The 13,325-nt window shown below is 37.4% G+C and overlaps 1 protein-coding gene across 1 annotated transcript in view; it reads left to right on the plus strand.

Moving 5' to 3' along the window:
• Thsd7b (thrombospondin type 1 domain containing 7B) overlaps positions 1 to 13,325 on the plus strand; it is an 879,842-nt gene that overhangs the window by 333,883 nt on the left and 532,634 nt on the right. The window contains exon 5 of the mRNA XM_021164520.2: positions 3,130 to 3,299. Coding sequence (XP_021020179.1) covers positions 3,130 to 3,299 — 170 coding nt within the window. The remainder of the gene's footprint in view (positions 1 to 3,129; positions 3,300 to 13,325) is intronic.

A 13,325-nucleotide genomic window follows, 5' to 3' on the forward strand; every position in this document is an offset into this window, starting at 1 on the left:
GGGTGGGGGGGACTTTTGGGATAGCATTGGAAATGTAAATGAAATAAATACCTAATAAAAATTTCAACAAAAATAAAATAACCAACAAAAAAAGAAAAAGGTAACATTTTTCTTCGATAATTTTAAATATGTGTACAATGAATCTTGACTCTATCAACCTCATACTTCCCTTCCAATGCCCTTTAGGCCTTCCCAACACAGCTCTCTCACCACTCCTGATCTTTGGTAGAATTTTAACTATGAGTACAACAGCTATGTCATACCTAAGGAAAACAATCCTCACCAGACTCTGGCTCTAACATCTTTTCTGACATATATTCTCCATCTTTTCTTGAGTTGTAGGGTTAAAGTGGTTGATATAGATATCTCATCTGTGGCCAAATAGTCAGTCTCTTATTCTGACAGTTTTGACTAGTCTCTGCATTAACTTCTGTCCATTTTAAAATAAGCTTCTCTCACCAGCAACACAAATCTATAGGTATAAAAACAAACATTTATAAGGCAGTTTGACAACATGAACATTTAATAAAACAGTAGGTTGTTTTAACTAACCCATGAACACCTGAGCCATGCATTGGTAACCAGATTTATAGTGCCAGCCATGAATTCCCTCCTGGGAAGTAGACTTCAATTCCAATCAGAGAGTGATTGGATACTCCCACAACAGTTAGGGCTGTATTGACTCAGAGGGCACATCTTGTCTGGCAGCATGATGTTGGAGCATGTAGGGTACAGTGATACATAAGACCTAATATATGACTTTTGAGGAAACCTATGAAATCCTCATGAATAAATGTGTGTGCTTGTGTGCATGTGTGTGTGTGTGTGTGTGTGTGTGTGTGTGTGTGTGTGTGTGTGAGTGGTGAGTCAGCAATGGACAAATACACAGAGAAGGATATAAGAAGACAGGAGAAATAGGGATTTAGATCAGTGATAAAATGCTTGACTATTATGTGGGAAGCCCTAGGTGCAGTCGCCACCACTGCATAAAACAGGTGTGATGTTAGAGACCTATGGCGTATTCTAGTGGTTGAGTTAGAGGAATCAGAAGTTCCAGGTTATCTTTGTCTACATAACAATGAGTTCAAAACAAGTCTGGAATACTTGCCCCTGTCTCAAGTTAAAAAAAAGAATATGTAGACATATGTATACGTACACAAACACACACATACACACACAAAGTAACGATGAAGTGGAGAAAAGAATAGAAGGAATATTAACTTTAACTGTATGCCAAGTTCAGTGTTTGGTGTGATTATCTGCATCTTATAAATGGGGAAATAGAGATCAAGTTTACAAGTTGAGGGACTAATAAGTAGCAGGGCTATTTAGATCAGGGTGGTGTGATTCTTAAGTAGGCATGGTATATACCACCATGTAAACTAAACTTCTTATTTGCCTGTCTTACTAGCTGCAAGTCGGCTGCTGTAGCTAGCCCCTTATTAGACAGACAGACCCAACAGACAGACAGACAGACAGACAAGAAAGAAGAGTGCCTGAAGGAGAAGAGTTGAGTAACCATCCAGTACTATAGTCAGCCACCAACGGCTCACTGCACTTTGCCATAGAAGAAAGTGACCTATGTCCCATAGCTCAGAGCCAAGTCCTTTACTTATGCACCCAGACAGAATAGGTAAGAAGTTGGGAATGGGTGGCTTTATAGCTATTCCTTTGAAGGAGTTCTGCTTTATGATTCAGGGAGACCTGGCTTTCTCTCAGTCTTTCTGTTGTCCATAAATGAGAAGAATCATGTTTGTGTTTGCCTGCAATGAAGATGACTTGATCTTGAGACACCAAATTCCTTCTTTATCACAAATCACTACCCTGGTGTGTGCACACTACAGATGTTTGTATATGGTGTCTTGTGTGGTATCTATGTGTACATGTAAATTTGAGTGTATGTGAGTGCATTTGTTTGTATGCATGCATGTAGAGGTCAGAGATTGATATCAGATATTTTCCTTCATTCCTACTCACCTTGTTTTCAAGACAAGGTCTTAAAGGCAAATGCTTCTATGCATTCAAGCCTTTGAGAATGATGGCATTCACTTCCAGGGGTTTTATCATTATAAAGATTTTTAGATATTTTCATATTTGGTGCTTGATTTTCAATTTCACTCTCACTTCTGGGAAAAAAACATGGTCGTACTGACATGTGATAATTATTACATTTTACTTTGTTATAAGCAATCACATAGTTGAGAAATCTTTCCTCACATCTGTGAGTGTTCTCAGTGTTTCTTTGTCATTCTAGAAAGGTGATGAGTCTGTGGGAATGCATGAGAATGTGGTAGTTTATATTAATGATTTGGGCTGGCAGAGCTGTCTAATAACCCATACAAGGGAAGTATGTCTGAGGATGTAAATTCAGGTGTGAATTTTGACAGTTTTGTTTTCTGTAAGTTGTACATAAGCTCTATTGTATTTTATTACTTTAGTTTTGTCTTGTTTAAAATGTTTCTTAAACAATTAATTATAAGTCTGGGAGAACTCATCTCTAAGTCAGTTTAAATAACTTCATGCCACTTATGTTGAAAAAATATTTGTTGACTGAACATTGTGACATACACAGTGTTAACACATTTTAATAAACATGTAACACAGATTTTAATGAATTCATCTTAATTGCTTTATCCCAGTGTCAAGGTGTTAAATGAGAAGAGAATGCTTTTTACACTGTGATTGAGATGTTAGAGTCCATTTGAAAGAGGACTAAGTGTCTGCAAGAGTGTGCATTGCTCTCCTAATTGAAAAGGAAAGCTAACTTGCATGCAGTTATCTGAAAGTCTGTCTAGTAGCTCTCAGTGACAATTTCTGCTGCCATTTATGAACCTTATTGTGCTTCCAGATTCTTCCTCTAATTCCACTCTCTCCTCCACTGTACACTGAGACATATCCATTGCTTGCCTTATTTTCCTTCCTTTGGTCTGGTCACCAAGTGCTGTCTATTGCTACATCTATGCCTTTCTGTAGGAAATAACAGGAATTTACTAATGCAAAGCCAGGATGCATCTTTCTCCACCAAGAGAAAAAGATTTCGCTACACATTTGATGACATTGCCTGCTTTCTTTAGAACTGTATACTTTCCTCATGGCCTCTTCTTCTTTTAAACAAACCAAACTGAACAGGTATTCCTGGAGAACCTCTGAATGGAAGGAATGCCAAGCCTCTCTTCTTCTGGAGCAACACGATCCACTTTGGCATGAGACAGGACCAATCTGCGGTGGTGGGATCCAGACCCGGGAGGTGTACTGTGCCCAGAGCCTACCAGCAACCGTTGCATCAAGGACCAAGGAAGGTAGGTAGCCAGTTCCTGGAGAGGGTACTGCTGACCAGGAGAGCCCACCCTAGTACCACTTGTAGTACTTTTCTTACCTTGGAAAGAACTATTCCTTTATTCTTTGAAATTTGTATACATTTTATTTCTATCATATCCATCCACTAAGATCTTCCTTCAACTTCTCCTCTACTCCATCACTCTCCCAACCTCTTGTCCTGCTTTTAGGATAACCATGCCCTAAGTTCAACTAGTGCTTCCCACATGCACATAGGTATGAAACTAACTACCAGTGGCCAAAGGAGAGTGATTTTTTTCTTTTGTTTCACTTAGAAAACACCAACTATTGATAGCTCCTGGTTAAGGGTGGGGACTTAGTGTCTTCTCCACTATTTGTATTGGAACTTTGACTACATTCATCTTGTACAGGTCCAATGTGGGTAACCATAGTTACTGTTGAAGTGTCTAACAATCCGAATGTTCTCAGAAGTATGCACTTTACAGCTCTGTTCCTCTACTCATCTTTCAGCTCTTATATTCTTTCTGTCCACTCTTCTGCTGTATTCTCTGGAGACTTGGATAACTGAAGGCTAATATAGATGACTCATACATAGTTAAGCATTCAGTTACTTATACTTGGTACTTTGACTAGCTATAAATCTCTGCATTAATTCCTACCAGTTACATAGCAAACTTCTATGACCAAGTATTTATAGATAGTTTGCAAACCATGATCATTAAGCAAAACAACAACAACAACAGTTTCCTACTAGGGCCTGTAATCTCCCCACTCATGAGCTTTTGGCCAGATTTATAGTGTCAGGTATAAAATACCTCCTGTGGAACAGTCATTCAAAAAGTGGTTGGTTATCATCCAAATGGTAATCAGAATGCCATTACTGCACCAGCTGTTATAGCTTGCTAGGAAGGTTGGCATTATAGGATGTAAGATCTAGCACTCCATGAGAACACTGATTATATATATATATATATATATATATATATATATATATATATTTCTCTCCTTCAGTAGGCTGCACTATCCCTTCTGATATTATGAAAGCTCAGGAGCAGGGAGAGCTTCTGGGTCAGTCTATGTTAGCCTCTTGTATTCTTTAGCCAAAATAAGTGGTGCATGCAACAGTTGTATCTTGCTATCAAGTTACTGTAAGCAACCAAGAGCCTTGGCAATAGCTTTTATTGCTTTGGGTACCTCCGGGGTCTCCCTGACTTGTCACTCATAGGGAGATAGGCTGTGACTACCTCTGTGATTTTCACTTAATAACTGTATCTTCTGGGAGCAGCATTGTCCACCCAACTTTGTACTTCTGTTCAAATTACTTTATACATTCTCATGCATACTGGATTTCCATAAGGCTTGTTCAGATATCCTTAGTTTTAGTTAGCTTTCTCTACTCCTTGATATCCTATGTTTTATTGCATTTTGTGAGTGTATATATTTCTACAGACATATCTCTCTCAAATATTAATAATCCTCTATTTTATTGACAAATGTTAATACCTAAAGAGGGGGGGTCACTCAAGAGAAAGAAAAGACAAGCTTGTTCTTTAGCCTCAGCTCTCTGTTAGAGAGCACATTCCCTACCATGAGCCAGTTTGTGAAGTTTGCGGCAATGATAAGATATATGAGGAAACTTGCACAAATTTATGGAAATTTATTGACTGAATAAACAAGATTGGAGGACAAGTCTTGTGCTCTAGATGAACCTGTGGCTTCTGCCAGCTATGTGGAGAGTTGATGCTAAGAGAATCCTCTAATCCTCTGCTGGTGAAATGGACTTGAGACTGGGGAATTCCTGGACTTTCCCAAGTATCCATACCCCACTCCTGTGAGATTTGTTTAAGAAGATGGGATTCAAACTTTCTAGTTATGGTAAAATATGACTTTTATTATATAAAGCTATTCCTGCTAGATACCACTTTGTGACTAATCTCAGAGTTCTAGAAGCATCTACAGTTCTGACCTTAAATGATCACCTTTTGGGATAATGCTGCCTACAAATAGTAATGGCTTTTCTCTTCTCTGATTACAATCATGAAAATTGACAACTTACATGCTTTGAGTTTCATGAGAAAAAAGAAATCACTGCCATAACTCTTCTAAACTTGGAACACACAACATGTAGTTTAAAAGCGCCAGGCTATCCTTGCAATGTTGAGGATGTTTCTGTTCCACCTCCTCTTTTCTTACCTTTCACTTAGTTCAAGGAGCTTCATAGACAAACACTTGAGTAAATATGGCCCACCTATTTTTTTCTGCTTTGACTTTGTGTCTTCTATTGCAATTTCATCTTCCCAAGGTTTCTTTTATGAAGCATAATGACCTTTTTAATAAATCTGCTATATCTGAAGTTTCTTCAGTCACATTTCCAGCTTTATTAATGGAAACTTGTCTAGTGGATAGTGTCCTTTATTCTCAACTTGACACATCCTAGACTCTCCTGGGAAGAGGTTGCCAACTTCAATTGATGACTGGCCTTGATCAGGTTAACCTGTTGGAGGTTAACTGTTGGAGAGTGTGTTGATTGAAGATTGACATAGAAGGGTCAGCCACATGGGACAGCACTCTCTCTAGGAAGTAGGTTGTTGGCTAGAGAGCAGCATCTCCATGCCTTTTGCTCCACTTCCTGCTTGAGTTGCTGCCCTGTGCCCTGACTTCTTTCCCTCATCAATAGATTGTGACCTGGATACGCCCACTAAATACTTTCCAAGTTGCGTTTGTCCAGAGTGGTTTTGTTTTGTTTTGTTTTGTTTTGTTTTGTTTTGTTTTGTTTTGTTTTGTTTTGTTTTGTTTTGTTTTTAAATCACAGCAACAGAAAGCAATCTAGATTAGCCATGGAGATTACAATTAGGAAAACCTTGCAAAGAGAGTGTTTTAGTACTGAGGAATAAATATTATACAATAGAAGAGTAAACAAAGAGATGTTCACTCCAGATTGAGAACCATGTATAAAGCATGAAAACATGAGGGTGCTATCTTAGGCCAAGGCACAATCCTGAATTAATACTTGGGTTCATGGAGAAACAATAAGCACTTTAAAAGCCCTCAGCTCTGAGGGAAGGGATGTCTGAGGGTGCAAACATGTCTTCTTGTGCAGAGCTGAGGACAGCCAGGGAAGCTCTTCTCTAATACATCACAGCCACATGGAAGGCAAGAAATAGTGACCCACTTACTCTGCAGAAGTTATCAAAGGTCTTATTTTGCTCTGTAGTACAAGTGAACCTCCCTTATAAAATGCTTTCATTTCTGCTATCGTTCATGTGTAACCCTTGATAAAAGCAGTGCAGTATAAATTTCTTCTAGACCCAAACTAAATGCAAAACATTTGAGTTTCTATTGTAAAACGGCAATAGCAACTTGTCAAATTAAGTCAATAGGATTGAAATTTTTCTAACTTTGTCTTTTAAGAAAAATCCCAGAACTTCTTTTTTNCTGTTCTGGAACTCACTTTGTAGACCAGGCTGGTCTGGAACTCAGAAATCCGCCTGCCTCTGCCTCCCTAGTGCTGGGATGAAAGGTGTGTGCCACAACGCCCGACTGACATTTCTTTAAAACATATTTTAAATTAATTCACTTATTTATTTATTTATGTGTGTGCTCATGCATATGCTTGCCATGTGCTTAGGTGTAAGTCAGAGTCAGAGGACATTCCAGGGAATCAATTCTCTCTTTACATTGCTTGGGTTCTGGGGATCAAATAAAAGTTGTCAGGCTTGTATCAAAGCCATCTCTCCTGCCCCTTTAAAACAATTTTTAAGCTGATGATATTGATTTGATTTCTTCCAAAACATTATGTCATGGGCCAGCTTTACTTTAGTCTATGTCATAAGCACAACTGTTTTTAAGGTATCTCTCCAGTAATTTCTCATCATTTTATTAGGAAAGCAATATAATGATTATACTTTGGTATTGACAAGTCTTGTGATCATTGCAAACACCACATGGTCAAAGGCATTTTAGAATCCCTGAAGGTAATTTTTTGGATTGTTGTCATTGTGGGTAGGGACTGAGTGAAGATGCTTCTATATTGACATGGCCTTTAAACTGTTGTGAGGAGAATTAAGGGAATAAGGGAATTTTATAGGCACCGAGAAAGAAGGCTTTCTGCATTATTCTGAAGTTGGAGTTAATACTTTATTTTTGATAGTATGCTTGAGCTTTGAAAGCAGATGATGAATCTCCTTATGCTCAGCTCTGTGTAAGAATATTAAAATGTCCATATGCTAAGGAGACTCTTAAAAGTGGTCAAGTCCTATTGGCAAACATATTTGGCTATCCAGGAACATTTTGAGATACAAATAATATTAGTTCTGAGCAGACAGATCTATTTCTTAAGGTAAGATTGAAAATGATCTTCTCCAATCTTGCCAAAGACTAGGAATGTCCTTTGCTTGTCTTTGGAGACTAGACTTTCAATCAATATGCTCCTTTGAAATAGAGAATGAGGTGGTATAGGGATAAGACTATGCACTGCCCTTCACTGTCACCCAAGAGGCAAAACAGGCTATTTAAACAGGGTGGTAGCATTTTATGTTGTTTGTGCTAAGGAAGAAAATGGACTCTGAATGAAATAGCCTTTGCTAACTCACAGCAGTGTGTGTGTGTGTGTGTTGTGTTGTGTGTATGCGTGTCTTACTTTATTATATAGGCAAACATTGACTACATGATTGATTGTTTAATTGAATGGTTGAGGTTGATAGATTATAGATTGACAAATAAAAATAGATAAAAGATATAAATGAATATAGCTTTAATATTTTCTCCAAAATGTGAATCATTTTGCGCAGAGAAAAGGATTATTAAATATTTAGAGGCAACTTGGTCACTGGAAGTGTAAATTAAGGTTGATTTTTATTGGATGTGTTTGATTGCTTTTTAAAAATCCAAGCTCAGTGACTTTCTAAATCAAGTATAACAAACTTATGTGTGATATAGGCATGTTTATTAAATTACTATGATTAGCAAAACTACTGAAGAGCCCCGATTTTAATCATTAAGTAAATTATCAGGCACTTCTTGACATTATATATTTCCCAATTTATGTAGTTCAAGATATACTTCACATGATTTAAGCCAGAGCAGGACTGAACTAAACAAGCTTCAGGATAGCTGAGGGTGACACTTTACACTGAATACATTGTTCATGGGAAAAAGAAATGGCTTATAGATAACTAGACATGCTTGTGGACATATGGGAACATATGGTTCCTGTAAAGAAGAAAATTGGGTGTTTGTCCTCTTAGAAATGAAATATATATTCAAAACTAGCCCACATACATTGATAATTCTATGTCACGTGTTATTAAATGAAAACTTGTAGTATCATGGAAGAGGGAGATTACCAAGGGCTAGAACTGGATATGAGTTGAGATTTTTCAGTGATGTCTCACTGTCCCAATAAGGCACTAACACAAATTCTCATATAGGCATTATTCTCTAAAGGTATCAGCCTTTGGACTTTATGTCTATGTTCTGAAATAAATAAGACCAATCAGCAATTAATCACTATAGGTGAACATAATGTAGGTGTGAAGGAAGGTGGAGACCCAACAGCATCTCTTCCTTTTCTTCCACATTTACTGTCTTTTTTTCTTTTATAACCCCAATTATTTCTTATTCCATTTCATCCTCCATTTTTTAAAATACTTTTTTTTTTCACCTTGAATAAATCTTGAGAGCAAGCATACTTTCAGGGACCACATTAGACTTCCTAGCAGTTCATACATTTTCTAGGAAAAAAAGGAATCCGAACTCAATAGATATTTTTTGAATAAATAAATGTAAGCTCCTGCCTATGTTCTTAGGGTTAGTTAGAGGCACTTCTTTTGACTTTTGGACAGCTTCTTCTTCGTTGCCTTTATTCACACACACCTGCACTTCATTAACGAACAGTCAAATTTTCCTTTTCAGAGTCAGAAAAAAACATGCTAAGCCTAGAGCATTGACAATCTTTAGTTAAATATCTCACTTGAATTACTTTTGTCAGCTAGACTGGATTTGTCTGAGTGCCAAGCCAAAAGAGAATGAGATTCTTCTTGGCAGCAGAGTTTTTGAGACAAAGCCATTGCTCCCAAATTTATTTCTTAAGTCTTTTAAAATATGTGAATGTCCAGCAAGTGGGTTGGGGCAAAAGCCTCCCTTTATTTGGCCCACCTTTCTGCAAGAAAGTTTTAGTATTTCTTCCAAATTCTCCTCAGGCATTTTCCCATGCTTGAGTTTTAATTCCTCATTACATACTTCTCTCGAGGGAAGACTCACCTTTCAGATCCCCATGGGCTCAGGCAGACTTAAGTGGATCCTCATATCTTCTGGACCATTTCTTGGATTCTGTTGAAAAGAAATTGATTACTACATCAAGATAAAATGTATAAAAGCTACCACATTTTGATGCTTCTTCTAATAACAGAACCTCGATGTGGAATGCGTGGCTGAATCACTTTATGTTTTTTTTTTCTTTTTCAATTCTCCTTTTACTTCTTTATTAAGAGGAAAATTCATTTACCTGGTGTACAGTGCAATATTTTGATATGTGATCATATTGTGGGATGAGTTACTTAAAGTAATAAGCATCTGCCTCATCTGCTTTTATGGTGAGAATCCCTAATATATTACCTTTAGCCATTTTCAAGCATGGCAATTACTAACTGTAGTCACCATGCTATACAATAGACTCTTGAGCTTATGTACCCAATGGTGTGCTATTCTTTCGTTTTTAGTAATATTTATGACTCTGGACATGCTTTGCCCATGTTGTACCAATGCTTTATAGATTTGGAACTCTGACCCAGATGCCTATGTTACTGTTTGAATAATCTGTAGACATTTTAAATTTAGTGTAGCCCACATTGTATTCTTCACTGTTTCCCCAGGTCCTTAGAAGGTTTCTTAATATGCCAAGAGTCCTACAATCATCTTTCTACCTTGGTAGTTTGCTACCATTGGCTCTTACCTCGTGTTCAATCTATTTGGAAATGCAATTTGTTTCTTCGATTTACCATTTTCTCTCACCATTTCTCATACTATTTCATGTACTGATATCAATTACAGTTTTCTAATTAAATTCTCTCTTTCTCTTACCTTTTTCCAGAAAATGTATATCATGCTGGCACTCTGTACTCTGCTGGTTGAATTCTTCTGTCTTGATTCTTCCTTTCTCATAGGTTAAGTAATCTGCTAGATTCCATAACATATTCAAAGACTCTAAGAAGTGAGATATGGACACCTTGGAATGGCTAAAGCCCCACATGCCCAAACTTCCCCCGCTTGATAGTGAGAAACAAAAGAATACTTGGCATTTCTTTTAAAGGTACAGGACAGAGCACATCTCTTGGTTTAGTCAGTTGTACTCTGAATGCACAGAGGTCTAGGTTCTTAGTAACTGAGACACTAAGCTTGAGGTAGAGATTGCCAAGTTTGGGAAGAGGTGTCCCATTCTTAGCAGTATGATGACAGGAATGTCAGACACCCTCAGTAAGACTCCAGGTCTCTCATCTGTAAAATTGAAATAACATTAGAGCTGTCAGTAGGATCCATTTTTAAAGAAGAGAAAAATCACATCACACCACCTAACCCATGAAAGGCTCCGAAAGCACAAATTATTCATTTGTAAAAATTAATCATTCACACACTTATTTAAAGACAGTTCTACAGGCTAAGCATCATGCCATGTATTTGGAATGGAGATGAATATATCAGCCCACAATATGAGAAAACCAAAGCCAATTGGAAGGAGAAACACAAAATCAGATTACATGGGTCTATTACCATGAATCTTACAGTTCAGGTGTATAAAAAGCATATTCCAAATGCAAGATTAAGTTAACATCCTAGAAGAGCAAAAGGCTTTGCCTTTAAAATTCCTATTAAAATGAAAATGCCTCAGCCTCCTCATCTGTAAAATTAGAGTTAGAATCTGCTCCAACAGGAAGTTTCTTTCATTAGTGGAGTTATATTACTCTTCCCTGTGCAAAGAGGTTCAACTGTAAATACATAGGATCTAGTAGACACTGGGCACTTGATTGACAGCTTTGATGTTGGGATAAGGTAGTGTAAGTAGTCACTCCTTATCTCTAACCCAAACCCTCTATGCTGAGTTCTCATATGGTGAAATGCATCCCAAAATTATTGCTAACATGTTGAGCACTTTACTGGGAATTTAGATATGGAAATCACATTCAAAGCTGACTGGACTTCAGGAAGTTTACAGACTGCAATATGAGACCAGTAGTGTAATATTTTATGTAAAATGAGGTGAGGAGGAGCATTTGGCCTATTTTCAATCAAAATATAGTCATAAAATATCTCCAGGATTGCTGAGAGCACAAATACAAAATCTAGCAAGGAATAACATGCTAAAGGCCTTAAGGATGACTGTTTGAGCACTTCTAGGAAGTGCTGCTTGTGAGTTTAAAATTGACTAGTAGTACACACATGTATCAAGCAATGGAAGAGTTTAAGGTAATACCTACTTTAAGAATACTATGTTAACCTGTGATGTTTCCATAGATACTGCCAGAAGCTGTTGGACTCCTTGGCCTGAGACAAAGGGTAGTTCATTTATCCACAGCACTGCCCCTAGTAAAGTATCTTCATTATGTCTGTTTCTTATAGGTCATTTGAGGTAGTGAAACACAAGGCATAGAATGCCTGTTTACATAGTGGGTGGACTGACAGGAGAGGACACCTCCTGTAGAATCCCTGGCCTCTTATTAGGTGGCTTAAGGTAATACTGTCCAACTATGGCCTAGAAGGTAACATCATCCCTTTATACCAATGCTAAAATCGCATGTCATAAATAATTCGGTGGTATTCAAATTATAACCAGGAAGGGCTGCCTCTCTTATATGAAACAATATCGTTTTCACATCTTTCAAAACTTCAGATTGACTGAAAGCAAACTTGTAAACCTTGTTTTTACAGATATATTATATGTAGAGAGATTATCAGATATATCACTTTGTAGTGTTCACACATAAGCTATTATTAGTGTTAAACTATATAATTAAAATAATCTATTTGGAAAATTATAGTATTCTGCAATGGAAATTGTTACATTTCCAAAGAGTATGCTTTCTGCTGCATCAACTGCATACCCTGGGGGCAGCTCTGGCTATCAAAGGCAGAGTATGCTTCTTGGCAGCTTCAAGTGACACCTACATCCTATCGCTCTAAGCACATCTGGGCACGACAGATTTGAGGTGTACAGAAATAGAGATAATAGGATCAGTGTTCTTGTTTCAGGGATGAGAGTAGAAGAAGGGCTACATTGAGAGTCAGGAGAATGGAATTCTCACTTGGTTTTGTATTGTCCATCATGGCCCTCACTTTGAGCAGGTGTATTATTATTTGTCTGACTTTAACTTTTCCCCTTTAAAGGTGAAGATAGAAAAATGTACTTATTCCAATCCTATGGGAGAAGGTAATATGTGGAATATGGACATGAAATTGTACTATGAAGACAATCTCTGTATGTACCACATGCCCCTTGTTTTCTACCGCAGTTTCTGTCACTGAAGGGATGTATTGGGAAGGCTACAGGTTTTTCCCAGGTGTTACACATGAAATGCTCTTTCCTGCTAAGTGCTACACATCGGAAGACTCACATGATTCCATGAGTCTACTTCTAACTGCTTATAGCTACAACCACATCTATCATGATTTTAATGATAGATTAAAATTAATGACCTGTCATTAAAATAGCTCTATTTTATTAAAATAATCTCTAATCATTTATTGATTCAATAATACTTTTCTACATACATCTCCTGACATTAAGGCAAAGTATTAAATAAAATAGGCTTTAAGGAAATGGAGTCAGGGACAGAAGCAATTTAATCATCCTTTTATAAAGAATTACCACTAGTCATAATTTTTTAATATAAATAAGTCCTCTGACTTTTTTTTTGTTTTGAGATAGGACTTCTCTCTGTAACAATCCTGGCTGTCCTGGAACTCTATCTTTGTAGACAAGGCTGGCCTGAAACTCAAAGAAACTCTGCCTCCCAAGTGAGTCCTCTGATTCTTAA

The sequence above is a fragment of the Mus caroli genome, chromosome 1 (assembly GCF_900094665.2).
Source record: "Mus caroli chromosome 1, CAROLI_EIJ_v1.1, whole genome shotgun sequence".
NCBI classification, from domain to species: domain Eukaryota; kingdom Metazoa; phylum Chordata; class Mammalia; order Rodentia; family Muridae; genus Mus; species Mus caroli.